At 42.6% G+C, this 23,672-nt stretch overlaps 5 protein-coding genes across 5 annotated transcripts; 2 read left to right on the plus strand and 3 right to left on the minus strand.

The window, feature by feature from the left end:
- The first annotated feature begins 1,350 nt into the window (after nucleotides 1–1,350).
- On the plus strand, nucleotides 1,351–2,992 carry LOC116212789 (U-box domain-containing protein 21-like). Its single transcript, XM_031547485.1, has one exon. It carries the CDS (start codon nucleotides 1,500–1,502, stop codon nucleotides 2,826–2,828), a length of 1,329 nt encoding a protein of 442 aa, XP_031403345.1. The 5' UTR covers nucleotides 1,351–1,499; the 3' UTR covers nucleotides 2,829–2,992.
- Nucleotides 2,993–7,384: 4,392 nt separating this feature from the next.
- LOC116212791 lies at nucleotides 7,385–12,100 on the minus strand. Its single transcript, XM_031547487.1, has 12 exons — nucleotides 11,886–12,100; nucleotides 11,709–11,799; nucleotides 11,531–11,618; nucleotides 11,120–11,269; nucleotides 10,786–10,917; nucleotides 9,897–10,044; nucleotides 9,738–9,776; nucleotides 9,584–9,658; nucleotides 9,392–9,451; nucleotides 8,933–8,997; nucleotides 8,288–8,378; nucleotides 7,385–7,644 (listed from the first exon to the last, which is right to left on the minus strand). The coding sequence occupies exons 1-12, from the start codon at nucleotides 11,973–11,975 to the stop codon at nucleotides 7,618–7,620; spliced, it is 1,056 nt and encodes a 351-aa protein (XP_031403347.1). The 5' UTR covers nucleotides 11,976–12,100; the 3' UTR covers nucleotides 7,385–7,617.
- Nucleotides 12,101–13,386: 1,286 nt separating this feature from the next.
- LOC116212790 (transmembrane 9 superfamily member 2) lies at nucleotides 13,387–16,933 on the minus strand. Its single transcript, XM_031547486.1, has 7 exons — nucleotides 16,653–16,933; nucleotides 16,031–16,071; nucleotides 15,358–15,940; nucleotides 15,104–15,241; nucleotides 14,833–14,989; nucleotides 14,215–14,699; nucleotides 13,387–13,887 (listed from the first exon to the last, which is right to left on the minus strand). Exons 1-7 carry the CDS (start codon nucleotides 16,799–16,801, stop codon nucleotides 13,668–13,670), a joined length of 1,773 nt encoding a protein of 590 aa, XP_031403346.1. The 5' UTR covers nucleotides 16,802–16,933; the 3' UTR covers nucleotides 13,387–13,667.
- Nucleotides 16,934–19,889: 2,956 nt separating this feature from the next.
- LOC116213650 (fasciclin-like arabinogalactan protein 21) lies at nucleotides 19,890–21,083 on the minus strand. The gene has a single exon (XM_031548672.1). The coding sequence runs from the start codon at nucleotides 21,081–21,083 to the stop codon at nucleotides 19,890–19,892; it is 1,194 nt and encodes a 397-aa protein (XP_031404532.1).
- An 806-nt stretch (nucleotides 21,084–21,889) lies between these two features.
- On the plus strand, nucleotides 21,890–23,619 carry LOC116212795 (fasciclin-like arabinogalactan protein 21). The gene has a single exon (XM_031547494.1). The coding sequence runs from the start codon at nucleotides 22,121–22,123 to the stop codon at nucleotides 23,315–23,317; it is 1,197 nt and encodes a 398-aa protein (XP_031403354.1). The 5' UTR covers nucleotides 21,890–22,120; the 3' UTR covers nucleotides 23,318–23,619.
- Nucleotides 23,620–23,672: the final 53 nt, after the last annotated feature.

Here is a 23,672-nt window from a genome sequence, read left to right on the forward strand (position 1 = left end):
TGTCTAAACAGCGTAAGGAGGAGGGGCAACAACGTTGTTGAATCAGTATAATATATATGTAGTAGGAAATTAGGAATTAGGAAAGAGAGAATCAGCGTTGACCCGTCAAACGTCGGAGGGTCAACCTAACGTCTCTTTGTCGACTCAAAACTCGTCCTTTGAATGAGTTTTAGTTTTACCGTTTCCCCACCCCAATCTTGACGTTTTAAAATTTGAATTATCATTTTTCGGTGGAATTTAATTGAATTATTAATTTCATCAAATATTTTCTCATTAAGGCATTTGATTATTTTGCACGGTCAATATTCAAATCTCTGCTTTAGCACACAAATTAATTGCATGGATTTCATTTTTGGCACCTGAAGTTTGACATAGAGGTCCCCTCCCTCAAATTTAGACTTCCTCGAAAATGGACTCCGAAGTTTCCATTTCGTTCCACTATGCACCGTAATCTCTAATGCCGCTTACGGGTTTTAATGAAAATTTCGTATAGCCCACATGTTAATCTTCAACAATATATAGTACTTGATACAAAATGATTTGGTACCGAACTATCCTTTTCTTTGGTAATTTATAAGATTCAAGATTTTCTTTTTCTTTTTCTTTTTCTTTTCTAAGGTCATAGATATTTTTTCTCGATAGTAATCTATAAACGGTGCAAAACAGTTATGTATGATATATCTATATAAAAACAATGCTTTTATTAGGGTTAATGATCCAAAAAATTATGAACTTTGTACCCTTTTATCAATTTTGGCACAAATTTTATTTTTTGGCAAGAAAAGGCGCAATGATTTTATTGTCACGTCAGGCATTTTTGCCATTTGACATTGTGGAAAACAGTGCTTATGTGATGAACTGTGTCACGCCACGTCAGGAAAAGTAATGAAAACCTTAAAAAAATTTAAAAAAGAAAAATGCTTTGCAAGTTGTTTATGAATCGTTCAATGCCACATTTACATATGAGATTATGAGTATTACGTGATCTGATCCAAAATCCATAAATTCAGCTCTTTCCTCCTCTAAAAATCTCGTAGAGCAACTAATGCACGAGCCGAATGACACTCTCCGGCGAAGCTGGTGTTAGCTCATGCATATATGAAACCACAAATTTCAGGGTGCACTTAGATGCGATGAAAACTTCATGGCGCAAAATGTTTGTAAAACATACTTCAGGGAGCAGAAGGAAAATTCCCGCAAAAGAAAAGACTCCCTTCTTCAGTCTGAACACCTTCCTTGAATTCTTCTTCTTCTTCTTTCACCCCCCGCGCCTTCTCTTCTTCTGTTAAAGGTCGGAACTTTGAAATTGAACCGAATACCGTGTGAGTCTCTCTCTCCAAAATATATATATACCCAAATGGACGCTCTCCCCTTTTCCACAGAAACATAGAGAAATTCGTTCGTTCATTCATTCATTCATTCATTCATTCAATCAAATCATCCTGAAAACGGCTTCGAATTTGATCGGCTTCTTTCTTGGCTCTTAAGTTTCTTCACTGATGGGTTTCGGTTGGAGAAGAAAATCAAGAACGGCTGCCCGACAGACCGGGCCTGGGAATGGTCATCCGAAGGGCGGACCCGAGCTAGAGCTTGTGATCCCGAACCACTTCCTCTGCCCGATATCGCTCGACCTGATGAGAGATCCCGTGACCGTGTCGTCCGGGATCACGTACGATAGGGAGAGCATTGAGAAGTGGCTCCAAGGCGGGAACTTTACCTGCCCTGTAACTAACCAGGTCTTGAAGAGCTTTGATCAGATTCCGAACCATGCCCTTCGCAAGATGATCCAGGACTGGTCCGTCGAGAACCGCCAGTTCGGGATCGAGAGGGTCCCTACTCCGAGAGTCCCGGTCACCCCTTTTGAGGTCTCGTGGATGCTTTCTGGCTTGACGGAATCGATCCGGTCGCTTGATCAGGACCGCTGCTTGGAATCAGTTCGGAAGATCAGCAGCTGGGGTGGCGAGAGTGACCGTAACCGGAGCTGCATTGACGCAAACGGCGCCAATTCGGTCCTATCTGCTGCTTTTGATGCATTTGCGGATCAATCAGTTCAGCGGAGCTCAGCCCTGCAGCTGTTGGAGGAGATATTATCTGCTCTGAGTTGGATGCTCCCACTCGATGTTGAAGCTCACAGCTTCCTGGGGTCACCGGCTTCTCTGAGCAGGCTCGTTCTGTTCTCAAAAAGCGGCGATCTTTCGACTCGTAGAAACGCAGTTTTAGTCCTCGAGGAGCTCTCTTCCGACCCGAAATATGCACGGCAACTAGGAGAACTCGAAGGAGCAATTGAAGCGCTATATAAGCTCATTGAACAGCCTATTTGCCCAACAGTCACGAAATCCTCTCTCGGCATAATATCGAACCTTATCTCGTCGTCTCATTCAAGCGAGTTAGAGTTTCTCGAGATAGGCCTGCTGGACACTGTCCTAGAACTCCTGGTAGATTCCAAGGGAAGCATCTGCGAGAGGGCTCTGCGGGTCCTCGACGAGCTCTGCGGATCCGAAGAAGGGAGAGACAAGGCTTATGACAATTGCCTAGCGATACCCGTCCTGGTCAAGAAGCTCCTGAGGGGAACGGCCCTGACCAACAAATACTCGGTCTCAACCATATGGAGGCTGGTGAAGTACGAGAAATCGGACGAGCAGGGGAAGGCTTTGGTGGAAGCCCTCCAAGTCGGGGCGTTCCAGAAGCTCCTGCTGATGCTGCAGTGCGGGTGCGAGAGCGAGACGAAGGAGAAGGCGACCGAGCTGCTGAAGCTGATGAACCCTTACAGGGCTGGGCTCGAATGCATCGAATCGGTCGATTTCAAGAACATCAAGAGGTCATTTTGAAGGGCTAGGGGAAGAAAGGACATTCTTTACATTATTCTTTTGGCTGTAAGTTTTCTGTTAGGAATTCTATTGACAGTTTTGATGTAAAAAATTGTACATCATAACAATACCAAGTTACCAGCCCATTTTTCTCATCAATAAAGCCTAATTTTCTTTCGGATGAACCTATCTCTCCATCGATCGTCATTTTCGTTAACTCAGGAAACCCGAACCCGAACTCTTATCTCATTTTCGCTATCTCGAATCAAATCAAATGAGGACAAGTCCATTACTTTCTCTTCTTTTGGGGAGTTTAAGGACTTTGACTGTTGAAGATAATCAAGCTGGAATTACGTATATTATCATGGCCGAAAGTGAAAAGAAGACAGAAAGACCCTTGAAAATCAAAGGCCAAGGTTAAGGAAAAATGTATCACACATGACTTCGAGAATCCCTATCACGAGAGAAAAGTCGGGCGAAAAATATTAACCCGAGCTTTTACCAGTCCGCCTGTTTACATCATTTGCCAGCTCGGGAATTCTTAGGCGTGCAGATAATGGGAAACCCGGTAAAAAGGCTTTGTGAACCGATTCCTAGTCGATGAATATACAAATGAAATAACAGGTCGCGCCGCGGAAAATGAAACCTTGACTGAATGATGTTTGAAAATCAATGCACAGTTTAAGGAAAAGGTATAGTGACATGGCTTCTTGAATCTCTACCAGCTAGGGAGCAAAGTCACAAGGAGGAAAATACGTAACCAAGCTTTTCTAGTCGACTGTCGGTCTACATTTTCCGTTAGCCTGCAATTCTCGTATGAGCCAATGGCGGAAAGCCCGTAAGGGCTTTCGGAGTCGAATCCTGGTCGATGAAATCATCCCGAACCGGGGTGTCATTTCTTCGTACTAAAGGCGTGTACGAGGATGCTGTGTTTTCTGGGTGGGAACTCTTGTTTCATCAGACAATTAAGAAAACATGTTCCATAGCCGATAATCTTTGACCGGTACGCAGATCAACAGTGGGAGGCCCAGAAAATCGCATGTGCTTCAAGCCTGGGAACAGTTGCATGAATGAATGAACAAATGGGAAAATGGGAACGAAAGGAAGGAGTGGATCGATATTCGAACATTCTCGTGAGCTGCTAAGTTTCATATTATAATGTCGAGGGACAACCGAAGGACGGCCAGCTCGGGAGCCATCAGACCTGTAAAATTTCACTCAGTCCATAAACTATTGGACCCATCTCCAATCAAATTGGATATTTTCTTACGTGACCGAGCGAGAGGATAAACCAATTAGATCTGATGAGGTGTGAGTTTCCGCACAAACCAAACTAATTACTATAAATTATCAGGAGTTCCACACCATAGGGCGCATTTTTTGCTGCCGCAAAACTAAATTTAGCCGCACACGGGCCAAACATTGGATCCATCTCCAACCACTTGGCCTATAAACTATTGGACTTATCTCCAACCAAGCCGGATATTTTCTTACAGGTTCGGGGCGAGGGGGACAAACCAATTAGATCTAATGTGGTATGAGTTTCTGCGGACAAACCAAACTAATTACCACGAGTTCTGCACTCAGGCCTAACTAATATAAGGTGCACTTTTAGTTGCGTTGAAACTAGATCTAGCCACACACGGGCCAAACACAAAGAGACATTAGATCTTATGTAATGTGAGCCCATATGGGCGCGTGAAATTATGACTCGCTGTGATGCCATGTAAAATTTCAATGGGCCTATAAGCTATTGGACAATTTCCAAACTAAAAATTATTTTTAATTTTTTTATGTGAGACAATCACTTTCAATAAGAACCTTTCCTACAATCTCGTGTTGGTCCTGTTAACTCTGTTTGCTTCGAAGGAGAAATTCATGGACCAGATCTAGGAATGAACTCGCAACCGAGGGGATGTACAGTCAATGCGATGGTCGATGTACATTGATATTTATTTTCAGTCAATTATGAAAATCAGTTCGCGAGTTTTTGCGATAAGAATTTATGGAATACGATTCTTGTAAGATATTTCTGAAAACAAGAAGGTTCCATGGCGTTGCTTATCGCCATGGTCCGCCCATCCACAACAGGCTGCCTGCTCGCTGGTCTGTCTGGCCACCGCAGTGGACAGCTTCCGCTGTTGGCAGCTGCAGCCACCTGCCCTGCAGACCGCCGCAGCCACTTGCTTCCATTGATTACGTTTGCCCGTTATCTCTGCTACTAATAACCTTTGCCACCATCAACCTCCTCCTCTGGCCATGGCTGCCAACTGCCGAGGACGACCTCTCCGCCGCCAACTTCGATGGTGGCATAGGTGATAGGTCGGTGGTAGCATAGTTCTTTCATCGTCCGAAATTAACGCAAAGAAGCCAAATTGATTTTCATAATTGTTAACTGTTAGAACCAACTAGTTTTCTTATCCGCGTATTGTGATTTATTTTAATATATTTCAATTGATATTTATGAAACATATTCTAGAAATATAATTAAAAAATAGCTTATATATATTTTGGTAGCTTATACGAACTTACTGCCAATGATAGAGAGCATGCAATATGGAAGATCATTAAAATTATTTTCCAAATTAGTATTGTAGACGCAGGATGGGCCTTACGCTTCTTTTTTTTTTTTTTCCTCTTTATCCATCATATTTTGTTTCTAATTAAGTAATTATAAATATAACCGTAACACCACACTTATCAGAGAACGTTATAATACTATATATTAGAGAAAATGTATTTAGATATTTTTAAAAAGTCTTATTGCGGATAAAGACTTACACCTAGGATGAAAATAAAAAACATGAGGCTCTGTAAGGGAAGAAAAACTCTCGCTTTTTACTCTATTTTCTCTCGAAAATAAAAAGGAATAATACGCAAGGAAAGAGCAAATGACCTGAACTACCCCATCCACAACCTTTATTAAGCATCACTATTGCTAGACAAGAAGTACTGAAGTACCATCTCCTAGTAAGTCCTCGTAGGTGAGCAGCAAAGGACCTTAGGTGGCTATAAACCGAGACGCCTCTTCACTTGAAGAAGCTTACATTAAGGAGACATTTTAAAAGGATTGGATCATAAATAAACGCTCCGAAATGTTTCGAATAGATTCGGATGGATACTGGCTACGCACCGAGATAAAGCTTGCATTAATATGACCTTGTGCAGCTGGCCTGTAATCCTTACACGGGTTAAGAACAACACGACTGTCGTCAATTGAAATTAATAACAAATGACAGATCTTAAAAAGGAAGCTCTGCAGGACATGTTCTGTAGATAATATCTACAAGTCAGTGCCAAATTGCCAATCGATGCAGATAAAGAGTGAATCACACTTGCATAGAATGATATCTCGGTAGTGCAGGTTTTAATCATCTTTGATGACTTCATAAAGTCTGTACATTATTTATTCATCAAGCTACATGTTTATCATGAAAACCCAATCTTTCTCACCAAAGACTGAACAAACAGTAACTTCATCACCTTGCTGAATTTCAGACAGCAAATAGACCGGCCACAAACATCGCCCCACAACGAATATCTGCAAAAAAAAAGCATCTCATTTGTCAAGCCTTTCCAATCAAAAGTTTGCGACAACAGTTTTCGCGCACGACACAGATGAAGTTAAAAGTCTCTATATAGAGTCCATTCAAGTGCCGCTGAGTTATTATTGGCTTATTGCTTCTTACGGGGATAACAGTGGACTGGTGAATGCGATGGGGCCAGAAAAAAGTGAAAAATTGAATCTTTGTTTGCTGCTATAAAGCAAAGGAACATAACTAAGGATCAACGAAGAGAAGCTTAAATTGATTTCTGATGCTAAGAGCACTGAAATGGTATCAGCAAATACAGACCTCGAGATACCAATTTGAAATTTCCTCAGTGATAACCCAAAAAAAAAAAAAAAAGGCTTGGAAATGGAGAATTTGGCTCAGCTCAGCCCCCAACAAATTGAAGATTGGACATTTTGGGACTAAGAAGACCTGCAGCTGAGCTAACTCCTGCAGGATCTGGTCAGGCATGTGGATCCTCTCCTGGAGAGCTCTGAGGGCTACAGAACAGAACATGTACTGATGGCGGATGAGGGCGAATTTTGGGGGATAATCAACAGAGAAATCGAAGAGCTTGGGGAGAGGGACCGATGTGGAGTTAGCGGCAGGGCAGCGACACCCTCTGTATATCTGTCATCTTCTTGTACTTGGCTTCCCGTAAACTGTCCTTGGGCAGCGACACCCATGGAAGAAGAGTGGCCATTACGGGAGCAGCCGAGAAGTCCCAAGCTTTACAGAGTCCACTCTTCCGCTTTAATATATTATATATTGATTGATTCCATCCTCTCAATTGCAGAAAAACATATGAACTCTCCATTTTTTTCAAAACAATTGGATGGGAGAGGAGTTTGGATAAATTTTAAAATCTCCACCGGCGCAGGATCTTTTCTCCTAACCATGCTCGAGACTGTAATAGTCCGCTACAGATTGCACGTCACGATCAAGAACCAGTCGGGGTGCTCCAAAACACGGGATATTCCAGTAAAAAATTTAAGGCAGAAAAAAGGAAGATGAGCACAATAAAACTGGCGCGACAGAAAATAGCAAATTTTCTATTATATTATGGACAGAGGGAAAGATTTATGTACAGTTTCCACACCAAAATCCCAACATTGCAACTCCATATTCTTCAGCTTCCGCAGAAGCAAGGAGATGGATTTCGAGCAAAACCTCTAGTCTGCATCTACATCTGCATAAAAGACATAACATTACCTCCTACTGCTAAAACTGCAAAAGTTTGTCGAGCCTCGGTCTGTTGATTATTTATAGGTGCGTGTGATTCGTATCTGCAAAGAAAGTAGAGCATTATAATCCAAGTATATACCCATTGAAACGAATTTTTATCTCAGATAGACGACCAAGTACTAAGTAAATGTCCACGTCCCGTAATCATATAAATCCTAAGAGTTTAGCTACTCAAAGCTTAATTGTATCCCAAGATCAAAGGGATGGCCATGTCGCTGCTCAGATTCAATGGGCTAAGTAGAAAGCATCATTCAGGTTACTTTGCCAGCACTTTTAATGGGTTTCACGTCCTTTCAAGATAGCAGGAAAAAAAGCTATTTGATGAGGTCAGAGTAACAGTTGCTTTGAGTGGAGGGATCCGGAGGGAAATGGGAAGGAAATGATGATGAGGTAGTCCGCTATTCTTCCAAATCTCTTCATTCGAATTATGATCTTTTTCACCTGATGTAAAGGACTATGTATGTTAAGACTGTAGAATTCCTGATTTAAATGGAGGGATTTGGAGGAGTAATATCCTCCATCCAGATCTTCTCCCTTATTTTCCTCCAAATCCCTCCATCTAAACCACTCATGAGATAAGATCATGTAATTATACAAGTCACAATCGAGCAGAAGAATTATATGCCTGAAAGGATATGGGCATGGTTGTTTGTTATATACATTGCATTGGTATATCGTACTTACCTGGGCAAAAGCAAAAATCGCTCTGACGATTCTAGCATAATCAGTTCCAAGCATCTGAATGACAACATCTGCCAGCAAGGTTCCCCACATCCTGCAGAAACAATATAATTAACCTTTATAATTATATATATTTGATTTTTTGAGTTTAATGCTACAGCATGACTTACTGCCTGACCAAACTAACCCAAAAATAACTAACAGAGAGGGAACAATTAGAGGTCATTTGCCCCAATCATTTCAGGTTAAAACTCATCCACGGCAAGTAGGAAATGCCCGTATCTTAGTAACTGACGATAGCAATGCAGTCGAGTTGAAGAATTATTTGTCAAATTATATTCCAGAAGTAACCTATTTTCATGATAAAACATTTCTGATTCTTCCAGAATTGAAGATTGGTCTACTTGTATGATGACAAATGCAGAGTGTCTTGCTTATTTATAACATAGAATAGCTACATCACTGAGAGTCATTACAGTTTTTGTCCTAAAAATTTCAATCATACCAAAAATCCAACAATCTTATAACTAACTCGCTCATGCATTCATGAAGCCTCAAGTCAAGCAACAGTCTAGGGTTTTCTTCAGATGTTTTCAGATGCAAGACGCTATGAAGGGTGCACATAATGTGAAGGGAGGTTTACACTACATTGGACCGAGAAGAGACATCATGCTCCTAAAACCAAGATATGTTGATGCAGCACCAGCTAATCCCTGTCCATCAAATCCGAGTTAGTAGAGAACTCGGAGAAGCAATGAGATTGCCATAAAATGTTGAAGGGAAGATTGCATTCAACTCTGTGTACTGTGGGATTTTCATATTGCTTAAGATGATATACATAGAACACCATAAATGAGCACTCCAACAGTCTTAAACTTGCAATGCAAACTGCTTTCGAGGATCCCAAATGAAAAGATTTGCCCAAAGGATGTGGATATGAAGAGATCAATGGAGAGAATATGAACAATGAAATGGCTTTATCTGGAATAATTATGAAAAGGTAAAACTTGTTTTTCATAATCAAGATATTTGCAAAGTGCTAACTTAGCAATTCAAGAAACAGGATAAGATTAAGAAATTGGGATTCTGTTTGGTAGTTATGGTAACCTGTCTTGCAGCGAGCAATGCTGCCCTTGACTCGAGGTTGATAGCAGCTAACTGCCCACCCTGGAAAATGAAGAACTTTAGTTCAGTTTCATTTTCAGAACATGACGCAGAAAACCTACGTTCATAAAGATGCCCCAAGAAAAAGAATGCATTGACATCTCCAAAAATAATGGTGAACTGTCAATCATGTACCTTCTTGAGCACTTCCTTCTTTATCTGATAGTTAGCAGCCTCTAGGCAAACCTTCCCAGATAATTTTCCAGCTATCTACCATCAGAATAACCAAGTCAGATAATAACTTGTCAAGCCTAGAGAAGGGAAGGTTCTCAAAAAATTGATGCCATACCATTTGATAAATCTTTGCCAGAGTCAGGATACTTCCACCCTAAGGTAATAAAATATGCAGTAGTAACCACATTAAGACAATAAATCCAATACAATTAGTCAGATGTTAAAAATGCAGCAAACATTTTAGAAAACGAATGATGGGATAAAGGTAGTATACCTTGAAAATCAATGAGTGCAGTTCCTGAGACCCGACTCTTGAAGCAGCAAGGGCTTCAATCTTTTGCTGATCATAACCTAGTTCTAGATTACTTTCAGCATCAGAAGCTTTGGAAGATCCCCACACACTCTTACTCCCAAATTCTTCACTACATAAAGGCCACTGAGTGACATTAAATTTTTCTCAGCCAAAAATCAGAAAAAAAAAAAATGAACTTTCTAATCATGATGAATCTTGTTTCTTATGTACAGTAACTGGTCCCTCTGAATGTTTCAAAGACTTCACCATGTTTATACAATAGAAGCAGCAAATGACTGAGTTTAACGTTGTAGTATCCACTAGATGTCAGCCACTTTACTCATTTCAATGCAGCTTTGGAGTGCTGCAGTTGATATCTTTATTATCTCACAAAATAAACTAAGCAGCGTCCATAAATACAGACCAAAGCAAGAGTTCGTGAAGACAAGCAAAGGCTCAAAACTGGCAACCCTGAAAAGCTTGTCAATTATGTTACGTAAAACATTCCAATTCAGGTCTCTTCTTCCTTCATATTGATATATAGAAGTCGCCCATTTATGCTCGTAGTGGACCACCAAATTTCATCTCAATAGTCCCACTACCAAATCAACATCTACTCCGTTAATCCTTATTCTGGTAATCAAATTGATAGTCTCAGTAATTTATGAAACATATAAGAATGCATCTCAAGAATCACACCACATTTTTCTAGTGCTTCAAATGAAAATCTATTCTATCTCTCATTCAACATCATCATTTAGTGCGCAACTAATTGAATGGAAAATCATATACAACTGGATAGGGTTTCTGCATTTTTAAGGATTTTATCTAGCAAAAAGAAAAAAAAAAGGATTTTGACAGGGAATATCACCTCGAATAATCATACAACAGATGAAGAAAAATTTCAGCTTCCAAGTCTTCAGTCGACAATTTGCTCGAGCAAGGAATATTCAGTTTCTTCCTCACGGAAAGCAAGACATTTCTGTAAGAAGGCCTCCACCCTCTGTCAAGAACGCCCGGCAACATCAGTCAATAGCGGTTCGTATTAATCTGCTCCTTTTCCTTTTACTTCATCGAGTAAAAAATGCTGATGCACAATCACTCAAAGCATGAACTTTTTAACGACATTGCTCAAACGAGTCTACTACTGGACTTTATCGGAGAAATCTCAGGGACACCCAAAACAACACAGATAGATCAGTAACCTTAAAACTGAGCGGGCATCGGCCGCCAGGAACAAGAACCGCGACTCAAGAGCTGCCAAGAAATCCTCCCTCTCTTCTAGATCTTCTCCAATCACGGCATAGTCCACATCAGCCCCGCTCGTAATTGACTTCAATAACGGGCTGAAGTAGCTAAAGGGCACATCGCAACACACAGTTCACAGAACAGTCAGAAAAAGCAGAAACAGCAAATACTTTCTTCCTTAAAGATCAACCCATCAATCTATGCCTCAGAATCCATGTTTTTTTTTTCTTTTCATAGCTCACATTACTAAGAGACCCAAATATTGAACCGCGAACGTAGCTCAATCATAAATTGCAAAATTTGCACATCTCTTCAGATTAATGAGAGTTGGGAAAAATGGAAATTGCTAGAAGATTAAGCTCAAGTACCTGGGACCGAAGAGGATCCTTTCGAGTTCATACAACTCCGAGTCCGTGGCGAGCTCGAGGACCTTCCGGAGCTCCGGATCATAGCTGCCTGCAGAGTCGAAATGCTCCATAAGCACGCGAGCTCCATCGATAAGAAGAGTAATCGAGGAAGAAGAGAAATGGGGAAGTAAGAACGGACTTTGATGGTGTCCGGAGGTGGAGATTGCCGCACGAGGAGGAGGAGGGCCTAGGATCCTCGGACCAGTTCTCCGAGGAGCAGAGCCGAAGACCTGCAAGGCGAGTGACAATGGGGGTCAGGTGAATTCCATAGAGAAGAAGAGAAGAGATGATGATTATGGGCGAGGGTGATGCATACAGGGAATGTAGGCTTGGAGGGGTGGGAGGTGGGGAGTGTGGCGGCAGAAGGGAAGGAGAAGCGGAGTGGGGAGAGAGCAGCGGTAGACATTCCGAGGAGAAGAGGAGACGGCCGAAACTGAAAGTTGAGAGCTTTCCTCTTCTTCTTCTTCTTCTTCTTCTTCTTCTTCTTCTTCTTCGTCTCTGCTTGTCCACAGAAGAGAAGTAAAGCTTCTCTTTTTTACGTGCAGTTTCAGCCACTAAACTCAAATTCACCGTGTAATTAACTTGATTCGGGACCTAATAGAGAAAATTCATTTCTTCCGGAGAATTTTAATGCGCTGACCCAGTTTGACCGAATTAGTCGGCAGCCTATTGCGCTTCCACATACCAGAGTAGTGCCGAACAAAGTAAAAGAAAAAAAAAGAATTAATGTAATTACAATTACATAAGTGTTTCTCTATTTCCACATAGATGGGCTTTGAGTTTAGAGGTTTGCCAAAACCGGGGAAAATGCTATGTGCTGCAGGCTCGGATGGGTGGCTCAGACCACAAGGAAGTCAGGCTCAGGTTTGAATCTCGTGACCTTCAGAAACCAATTCTTGTGAACGCTGTAAACTCGGTGCGGGTATGGTCTGCATGATCATACGAGGAGGCGAGAGAGATTAGACTAGGTGATAGACCAAAACCCCGTCCGAATTATATAAGAGAGGAGTCGAATGCAGGGGTCCTACTTGACCTGTTTGCTTTCCTTAAGCTTTGACCACTTCTTCGCTACTAGTGTCGGCATGAACTACGAACCGTTAGATTGAGAAGCTGCCAGTTTCCAACCTTTTCTATGGTAGTCCAGCCTTTTCTTTATACCCAGATTCTTTCCAAGACCTTTCACGAGGGAATATCAATGTCGATTCGATCCTAGCTCTCAGTTCCGAGGACAAGATAATAGATGTGATGCATGATTAGCAATAGAAGGCTATATCAATGACAAGATAAATACTGTTTTGTATACAAGGCCTTTAACTGAGACTTCCACTTATCAGGCTCGGCAAAGTCGTCGTGCATTGCAGCACACAATCGATTATTGCAATCCCATCTACAGAATATATCGTTCTACAGGTAATCATGGATCAGTCGGTCCAGTCCACACTCAGAAAGGTTCATTCGATCTAATATAAAGAGTGCCTCACTGAGTTACATTAAGTCTTCTGTCGCACCAGAGTAAAAGGCCAACTGAGATCTCCATCTGCCTCAGTTGAAAAGTTTTTACATGCAGAGTCTATAATGGTGAACTCTAATGGCTTGTTTGGGATTGCAGGGGGGATTAAAGAGGATTATGCGGGTTTCCATGCAAATTTGTATAGAAACTCATAACCCTCCCCTACATAGCCCACCGTAACTCTCAATCCAAACAACTAAATGCTCCAAATCTATGCTCAGGCACTAAACAAGTCGAGCTTATCGTAATCTTTCTCAACGCTCAAACTAAAGAAAAAGAATGCATAATCTGAAATGAAGGCACGTGAGAGAGTTGAAAAGAAATGCATTTCCTCCGAGCAAGTGATGATACATACTATTTCCATACAAACAGTTCAACCATATCGTAAGTAAAATCAGAATCCCTAAAGAAGCAACATACTTTGGTGAGATTGAGGCCATTGCTTCTGCTTTCGAGACAAGAGAATGCGCTACAAAACTTACTTGATAAAACCCTCTCTACACAGCACCTATGAACCAAAACAAAAAGGAAAAGAGAGGGGAGGAAGAAGGGAAGAATAAAGATTTCGTCAGGGGCATGGCGTGCTACCTACTCGCACTTGATCGACCGGTATATGTGACGGACAAAGAGCAGAGCAGCGCGGAATCCAACGGTGCCAAGCATGAGGAAGAACCCGTAACAGATGCATGCCATGTAGCCGAAGAAGAAGGAAGTCTGCATGAAACCCGACATGTCTGACCGAGCATAGTAGTAGTACAGGCAGTAGGCATAGATAAATAGGCCAGTCGATCCACCACAGAGGAAAGATCTGCCAAAGATGGTACTAGATATTAGTACAGATCATCTCGTTGAGCAAGTTGAAAGTTTATCATAAGCTTTCTTTTCAACAACAAAAGTGAGAATGAGTTCAGGAAGTGAAAAAACCACAAGCAACTGCTACTAAAATAACATCGCGCAACTGACGGATGATACACGAGCAATCTAAATAGTATGTAAGGGCAATCCATAATAAGATCTACTGCAAGGCATTCATCGAACATAAACATAAATATGAATTTGTAAAAGAGAGACATAGCTTCAACATATAAAATAAAGGTACCATTCGGCAAAAGTGAGATAGAAATACGATTTATACCTCCACCACCACTCGTGGTCCTCCGCAGCGAGTTGGAAATATGTCAAAGCCACAGTAATGAAAGCTGTGACTATCAGGAGGATGATAAACACAATGAACAAGATGCTGTAAATTGTGTAGATCCTGTGGCCCCAAACACTGGCAAATATATAGTAAAGCTCGATATATATAGCACTGAATGGTAGGAAACCAGCCATTGCCATCTGCGGGATCGCTCCCCTGTACCAAGGCAGCGGAGGAATCTCTCTGGGATATTTAGTGGTGCGGCAAGGTGCTTGGAACTCTGCTTTGCTATTTTTCCCTGCAATCCCACCTAATACCAGCAATGGTGACGTTACAAGAGTCCAAATGAGAACTATTACCACAATAGTGCCGAAAGGAAGAGCAGCAGTGGCTGTATATGCAATTGCAACAGTGTTGAGGAAGCAGAATGTGAGAAACAGGGGCCCACAGAAAAGGCATCCAGTCAACAACAGATTCCTAACCTGTCATTAAAGAGGTTAAAAGAATAATCAACAAACAACTCTCTAGAATAAAAATTGAGAGTTCAGTTTTGATAACTACGTATATTTAATTTTTTTAAAAAAAATAAAAATAAAGAGTTTACTGTTGACATACCCAGTTTGATCCCTCCAGTTGACAATAAAACGAGGTAGCAGTGTATCCTGCTATTCCTGACGTGAGTGCATAGATAACCACCAATGCAGTGAACAGAGCACCCCGATTGTAGGGATAAAACACACCAACTAACGCCAGGATGAATATAAAGATAGTGCTACAAATAGTACCAACTAAATCAGAAAATGATAAGTATGCTTATGGAAAAGAAACAAAGTCCCCAAGTATCCCTGATGCTAATATTGCGAAATGGACAATTCAAGCAACTTACAGAGTGAACAGCTGAGTGCCAGAACCAAGTGCAGCTGCAAACAGCGACTTGTATTTCGGGTACCTAAACACATCACCATGAATATATTTCCACCCAGTTTCTTCCTGGTCTTCGGCTGATTCTTCATCATGTGCATACCTATTTGAAAGCAATGTCAATCAGAAAGAGTAAGCTACTAAAGTTACAAAATCGCACCTTATATGTACAGAAGGAAGAAAAAGAAACACAGTAGCAAAGGAGAAAATTGTACTCACTTGACAAAATCATTCTTGAGCACTCGCATGAGAATTGTGGCAAGAAATCCAGTCAAGAGAAGAACAGTGACGCACGAGTTTATGATTGAGAACCAATGGATCTCCAAATGATGGGGCAAAGATGATGACTGCGAATATTTATCCATTCTCTTCTCAAAAGGAGTGGTGGTTTCCTTCCACTTAACCGTGTACATAAACTCAACATCGACTTCTTTGTCCTCTGTTAGGTCTACAAGGGCATTAGGGTCTGTGCGAACGTTGATCTCAATCACTCTGTCCTTGTTGTAGAAGATATCAAAGTGAATATGCTTGTAGAGGAAGTACTTGTACTCGCTAGGATCTTTGCCTTCCTTATCCACCTTACCAATGAAGCCCCAAATCGGTAAGTCATCATAGTACATCTGAAAGTAGTAGTCCTTAATGACAGCAGAGCGGAACCGGGCTACTTCTTCCTTCTTGAGCCGTTTCTTGCAAACAACATCTGACTCCTTATCCTTTAGGAAGTCCAACTTGTATGGAGCACTGACGAGACGATCCCCATTCAATACTTCACCAAGAGCCTCCTTTTTCTCTTTCAAGTGAGCTGCAATACAGATAGGATTTTTTACGATCAATTATCAAGACAGAAGCAGAATAAACAAAAAAAATAACCGAATACACACGAGATGCAAACCTGGAATGCAGAATGGAAGATCGAAGTAGCGGTAAGTTTCACTGCAGCATGCAGAAAATTCATTTTAGACCCCCAAACGAAAAAACCTACTAGATCTCAAGCAAACCAATCCGATTCAACAAATTCTAGAGAAGATTAGCTTAAACAGTTAAACATAAAAATTCCTTAATATTGACCACGCAGAGATATTCGCATCAGTCGACCAAACTACGTGCTGAGCTTCCGGAAAATGCTTATTGCAAACATGCCAAAGGATTCTACGTTGTTTCATCTACTCACTCATCGTATGAGTGGAAGCAATGTTCCACATATAGCAAAAAAAATAGCCAACTTTAATGCCATCAATTGTCTATAAAGACATTTGCTGGAGAAATGGAACCGATTTGACATGCGTAAACTGAAAATTTTCCCTCTTTTCGCTATCAATCACTCCGAGATCCCTACGATTAACAGGAAATCGTGAACAAACATTAAAGGCCAGCTGCTTCGACTCCATTGACCGCGTTGCTAGATCCAAGTCGAGCCACTGGACTCAGATCCGAGCTCGAGAAAACCTAATCCACAGATCAGCAACCGAAAGGCACGAAACGCGATTCGCAGGTGAAGTGCTCGGTCGATTTACCTGGGATTGTGAAATGGGCCGACCTTGTTGGCATACAGGGGGACCGCGTCACCCTCCTTGTACCGGTGGTCGGAGGCGTCGGATCTCGCCTGATCGGCTAAAGACAGCGCCAGGACGGCGAGGACGAGCATCGCCGCGAGCTTCCCCATCGCCTGGTCTTCTCCTCGGAGAGCAGAGAGAGCGAGAGAGGGGTGGAAAGAGGAGAGGGGGGAGAGAATCTTGAGAGCTCTCTCGTTTCCTCGGGGATCTTATTTCTATCCCAACGAACGACGGATAGATCTTGTTAGGCAAAAATATTTAACTTAAATTATTAATAGTAATTAATTAACTGTTAAAAATTAATTAAAATATACATCAACAATATTCACTTCAGGAAATAAATATTAATCATTATTCGACTAAGCAAAAGAAATATATATATATATATATAGTGTAAATGTCGATATTTTTTATGCATATATTTAAGCTTTATGTAATAGTATAGTGTATATTACTTTATGTGGCAGTCAAAAACTCGTGAATTGTCGATTATATCGCAATTGAATATGACATTGACATTTCTGTATTAATAAATAGTTGACCTCATCCATGTTGCATCGGACTTGATATGGCTCAGCACATCCAATGATATTTTGAACCATTAGATCGGATTTCATTTTCGATAGGGCAAAGCAGTCTCGTGGCCATGTTAGACGGGATTAATATGGCCTAGGCGAGTCACTTTCATTGGATCTAATGAGTTAGATCCGAACTCGGATGACCAATTGAGGAATTCATTGCTTTAGCTTCTAGTATTAATTTTGCATGTTTATTTATAGGTTGTACCTTTGTCATCTCGCATCAAATGTCCATTTTTATCCTATATTTTTTGAATATCCACCCGGTATTAATACTCATGACATAACAATTCAAGATCAAAGAAGTTTTGCTGATTCAAAATGTCATCTTACTCTTCTCCCAAATCCGAGAGTCTTGTTTGAAGTTATCATTACACTCGCACTCATACCCTAATAAGAAGTGCAACATACCGAACTAGTTGTCCAGCGTGAGTCCTATAACGATGCCTAAGTCTCGTTCTTGTCCACGGATCGTGTTGTAATTCGCCAAATCTAACTTGTCAATGTTCTCGGATTCAATTATTACACGTCAAATACATTAGAAAAATATATTGAAATTGTTTCGATCTTTGTCTCCTGTCTTATGCAATCTTCTACATACTCTGGACCCGACTAAATCCTCGACATGAAAATGGGAGAGAATGCACTAAATTATCATGAGGTTGAGAAAGATGGGTTGCCCGAATAGATTTGGATGCACCACCGGTCCACTCTTAAGCTCCAATTTCTTGGGTTCTTTAGGATAATTATTTTATTTTCTTAATCATTAATTTATATTCAATAGAAAATAAATTAATAATCCGTTTGATTTCATAACTAAAGTAATTTTAATTTTGATTGTGGAAAAGGACAAATAATTGTGTAGTGTGTCGAGTTAAAGTTAAAATTAAAATTTTTGACTTAGGAACTGTGTATTTTTATTGCGTAGTATGTTGAGTTAAAGTTAAAATTAAAATTTTTGTAATTTTAATTATGAAACTAAATGGAGTATAAATAACAAACAAGAGATGAGTAGCGTTAATAACGTGCCACCGACGTTAACACCGTAACTGAGGTGCGCTTTACGCTTTGTTTTCTCTCTCTTTCTTCGTGAACGGCGTGAGCAAAGCCCCGGCCCTCCGTCAAACGGTCAAAGTCTTCACAGGCCCGGTGCATGGACCTGTCCCCGGCACATAACGGGGTCCCACTATCGTTGACTATTAATCCATTTAGTAATGGATTTGAAATTCGTATCGGTTATATATAATTTTTTCATACTCCTACTACGAGAGTTTTTCTTCCGTTCGAGGTTTCCTCAGCTCATAATCGAACGTTCATTTGTATCCTTTGTATTAACGCGTTATTTAATTACAAAGATGAATTCATTACATTATTAATAATACATAGAGAACAAGATGCATAAATTATTTTAAAATCATTATCTCATCGATATTCATGAGTTTAACTTTAAATATTACTTACAGTTATAAAACACAAATGATTGCGTATTAAATTTTTATTAGACTCATATAGACACATGTCCGTATAAGCCTAATAAAAATTTAATATGACATCAAAAATTATGTCCTTATATACTCTAATACCGCATAATGCGCGAATCAATGATCAATACTCCGAGAAACCACCGTTCTTTTTTTTTTTTTTAATTCCATGACCACTACGAGAAAATGCTAGGAAAACACACGCGGATGTTGATTTATAATGATGAATTCTTTAGGTGGATTAAATTAATTCTGTCTTTAAAAGGGTTAGTTAATATAGCCTCTCCTAACCTATTAACTCTAGAAGACCTTAAGAATCTATTTCGGCTCAATTTTTCTTGCAAATATGATGACGCTGAATATTTCACGCAATCGAATACAATGACGCTGAATACTTCTCGTAACCCGACTCATTATAGATAGTTAGGGAGCTCAGAATCTGCGATCATTCAGATTCCGAGGCATTGAAATTGATTATGAATTTACGACGGAGCATATAGTGGAATATATGTTACAAAATTGCGTCCTCATCGACATTATATGTCTTCTAGTGTGATCCTAACAAATGGAGGGAGGCACGTCCTTATTAGGTCTGCCTCCAACCATCAGAAAAGCGATGAAATTCCAACGGAAATGTGAAGGAAACAAAAAGATCCCTCCCAATCAAACTACTCAACCGATTAAGAAACCACCAAAGCAACTAAATTAATTTCCATTCCAAATAATTTTGGACCACTCTACCTTATTCTTAATGGCAGGATCTAATGAATCAATAAGCATTCAAGGCTAGAGTTAGGTACATATAAATTTTAGTAAGATATACTTTATAGTTTCTTCGTATTGAAGGATAAGATAAGAAAAATGAGATTTGTGCACATAGGTGAACAGTTTGTATAGATCAGACTGTTTGATATGAACAACTCATATTTTTCGGAAAATATTTGCGTCTAAGGCATCGAAGAATAACACCGAGATTGAATCGATCTCTATTGCCTTATGTTCACGACATTACATCACATTCAACAGTTAACAATTTTATCTATAGCAGTCATCCTGCGGCCTATTACTACTAATTCTTACAAACAGCCGGGGGGGGGGGGGGGGTTAAGAAACGTGTTCAAATGGGCCGAAGCCCAACATCAAAGCCCATGGGAATCCTCAACTGCTGTGGGGCCCAGCCCACATCCCTCTTGATCTTCGATGGACTGGCGAGGCGTTGGCGGCGACCCGGGAGCCGTCCGGTTGACGTCGACCTCCCCGCCGCCGTCGATCACGTTGTCAATGGACGGCCCAGATCGAAGCTGAACAAAGGGCAGGAAGATGCTGTGGACCACCAGCCTCGCGTTCTTCACCACCTCCGGGATCTTGACACGTACGCCATTGATCTGCAGGGCGGAGGAGAGCTCGCCTGAGCTCGTCACCACCAGATTCCTCCCCCTCTCCATCGTCTCCAGCGTGGACCCCACGGGGAGGCTGGCGAGGTCTCCGATGGCGAGGAACCGGTTGGGGACGATGTGGAACCAGACGTTGCCGGCGTAGTTCCGGGGGTCGGAGAACACCGAGCGGTCCTCCATGGCGAAGAGCGTCGCGTTCTGGAGCGCAACGAGGTCCTCGAACCTCTCCCTCAGGGCCAGCGCCAGGACGGCGAACCCGCCCGTGTTCAGCCGGACCATCGCATCCCGGAGCATCAGGCTCATAACGAGCCGAGGATTAGATGCGGCGGCCGTCACGGGCGGCTCCAGGAACGGCGGTGGAGATCGAGATCTCGCGGTGGAGGAGCAGGACAGCGGGTGAAGCAGAGAGACGAGGTGGTCCCCGAGCCCGTGCACGATCATCAGGCCGTTGTTGAACATATCGGGATGTGTGATCTCGGCGGCGTCGACGAAGACTCGGCCCTGGTTGTTGATCACGGCGGCGCTGTCTGAGCTGAGGGTGATGCAGTGGCCGGGGTTCATGGTCTCGATCCTGGTGCCGTGAGCTGCGAGATCCCGGAGTTCGCTGGAAGAGAAGAGGCCGGGAACCATGTGTTCGGCGAGGATCCGAGGGACGGAGCAGGAGAAGCAGGACTCGACGGCGGCATCCGAGGGAGCGAAGAGAGTAGTGGGGCCGTCCCAGTGGGCAACGGCGGGGAAGTCGGAGAGTCCGTTGACGGCCATGGAGAGCTCATGGAAGCCGAGGTTTGCTAGGATTGGCTCGAGGAGCCAAGCGGATGAGAGGTGCTGGTATGGCAGCGGTGTAGACAAGAAAAATTCGCCGGTGGCGGCGGTTTGGGCGGCGGAGTAGAGGAGGGAAAGTGCCGTGAAGGTCAGCAGCGGAGCTGGGACTATCGCCATGGGAGGAGAAGTGGATGTAGAAGACGACGATGACCGGTGCACAGTCTGGAGCTTTTTAAAGTTGCTGAACGTTTTCGCGCCAAGTAGACGGTTAGAGGAGCTTCCGACGCGACATGAGTAGCGCGTCCATCAAACTTGCCGTATAGTCAGAAAAATAATGAATAGATGGTGGGAGGCTGAATTTCCTTTGTTTTTTTTCTTATATAATATATAATATAATTTGATATTTTTCATCAAACCATAAAATGTGTAAGAAAAACACTATAGTGAAGAGGTTATATTAAAATATCTATTTTCGAGTTGTATTTTTTTTTTCGGATTCTTTTAATCCATTAAGATCATTTAGAAATAAAATAAAAGAACGTTATACGTTGGGGGTGAAAAAATAGCGACGAGACAAGCACTAGGTCTTTACTCGAGGTTAAGTGGTTTGATTCTCCATATAAAATGAAGTTATTATTTTTACCTAAGTGGGACTATCTACTACTCGTCACATATATACGCATACATATACAAGTTGGAGTTTTTCGTGATTCGGATCGGTTTTCATATAGCATCTAGTCGGCTCGGTCTAGTCGATTGTAGTTATACGGAAACATTCCTCTCGGGGCCTCTAGTCATCTTCTAGAGTACATAGCTAGCTCATTTTTGTCTGCTATCTTTTCCTACAGATGGTTGGGTATTAAAAAATCAATTGATGACTTCACTTTCTCTTTGTGATTTTAAGATCACTGGAGCTTAATTACTGGGGCTAGATCGTCGAGAAATAGTAGTTTTTACGTGCATCTACGAATTTTTTTTTTGTAAGTTTTAAAAATACTCTATGAAATACCGTCGAGTAAGTCGCGTTCACAGTACGCGCTTCTTCCCGCCAAATATTTGAAGGCGAGTGAGCCACGCGCGCTCATTCCCATAACGGACTCTGTAACAGCTTCCAACGGACAACGCTATATAAATATCGGAAGCTCAGTGAAAGTCTTCAGAAGCATCTCATCATTCCTCTCTTTCAACAAGCACAGTTTCTCCCTTCTTCTCCAATGGCGTCTCGAGCTCTGCAATTCACAGCAGCCTTCATCTTCTACGCTTCGATCGTCTTCCCCACCACTGCAGCCACATGGTCCACATCCTTCGAGGATTCCTTCACATCATCGCCGCTGCATTCTCAGCAGCAGCAGCTCCACGACTCGCTCTCCCCGACAGCGCTCTTCGAGCCGATCCTCTCTCACCTAGGGTTCCACGAACTGGCCATGGCGGTTCCTTCCCTCGCCGACTCACCTTCCTTCACCACGTGGAACGGCCCTTCCACCGTCTTCGCTCCCTCCGACACCTCCATCAGGTCATGCAACTCCTGCTCCGCCGCTCGCCTCCTCAGCGAGCACGTCGTTCCTGGACTCTTTGCCTTTAACTACCTCCAGACGCTAGCCTTTGGCACCAAGGTCGAGACGATGAGCTCCGGCCACTGCCTCACCGTCACGTCAGGTACCAACGGCGCCACCAATAGCACGAAGATCTTCATCAACGGCGTCGAGATCACGAAGCCGGACATGTTCAACAACGGCCTCGTGGTCGTCCACGGACTCCACGGTTTCGTCTCGGCGCTCTCGCCGTTCTCCTGCAGCGTCGAGAAGATGACTCCTCTGGTGTTCCCGGCGCAGCACACCGCGGCGGCTCCTCCTTCTCCGGTGATGCGTCTGATGCTACGCGACGCAATGCTTCGACTCCGCACCAGCGGATTTGGCATCCTGGCGCTCGGGTTGAAGATTAAGTTCCCAGACCTCGTAGGCCTACATAACGCCACGATTTTCGCGATCGATGACGCGTCCATCTTCGGCGGCTCTCACAGTTACGTCAGCAACATGCGGTTCCACATCGTCCCGAACCGCTACCTGGCGATCACTGATCTGGAGAAGCTCACCGTGGGAACCGTACTGCCGACGCTCGACAGGGGCCAATATCTGGTGGTGACGTCTTCCGGCGGACTTCCGACGCTCAGGATCAACTACGTGCGAGTCAAGTTCCCCGAGGTGATGAAGAACCCGAAGGTCGTCGTCCACGCCTTGTTCCTGCCGTTTCCTCATCTCCACCCGGCCTCCGTCAGTAGCCTGGTCAACGGTCAGGTCGAAGTCGATCACGCGGCGGCGGTGAACCAGACAGCAAATCCATCCTGCGCGGCTCCCGATGAGCACGGAGGCTGTGGTGTCATCCCGCCGCCGGAATATCGCGAAGGACTCTGATGATGGCCCCCACTGTCTTGTTGTCCTCTTGTCAGTGCGACACGTGTCAGTGGTACGTTTACTCTCTATTATAAAAAAAAAAAATTCCTCTCCGTAGCTTCACATCGCTGAAGAATAGGAGGATTGTCTGTAATTGATTGCAGTCCCAACTGGACGTACGATTCTGTAGACCTTCCCACTCCCTTCGAGCATCCGATTGATCAAATCAATACATTTGAAACTTTCTCTCCAGTTTAAAGAAATTTTGCATGCTTCCAACCGTTCGGGGCACTAGCTATCGGCACTGCACAAGTTTTGCCCGACCACGGTCGAGACAAGGCTCGATACTTGAACCTATCAATGTTAACTGCAACCC

Source organism: Punica granatum, chromosome 7 (assembly GCF_007655135.1).
Source record: "Punica granatum isolate Tunisia-2019 chromosome 7, ASM765513v2, whole genome shotgun sequence".
In the NCBI taxonomy this organism is placed as follows: domain Eukaryota; kingdom Viridiplantae; phylum Streptophyta; class Magnoliopsida; order Myrtales; family Lythraceae; genus Punica; species Punica granatum.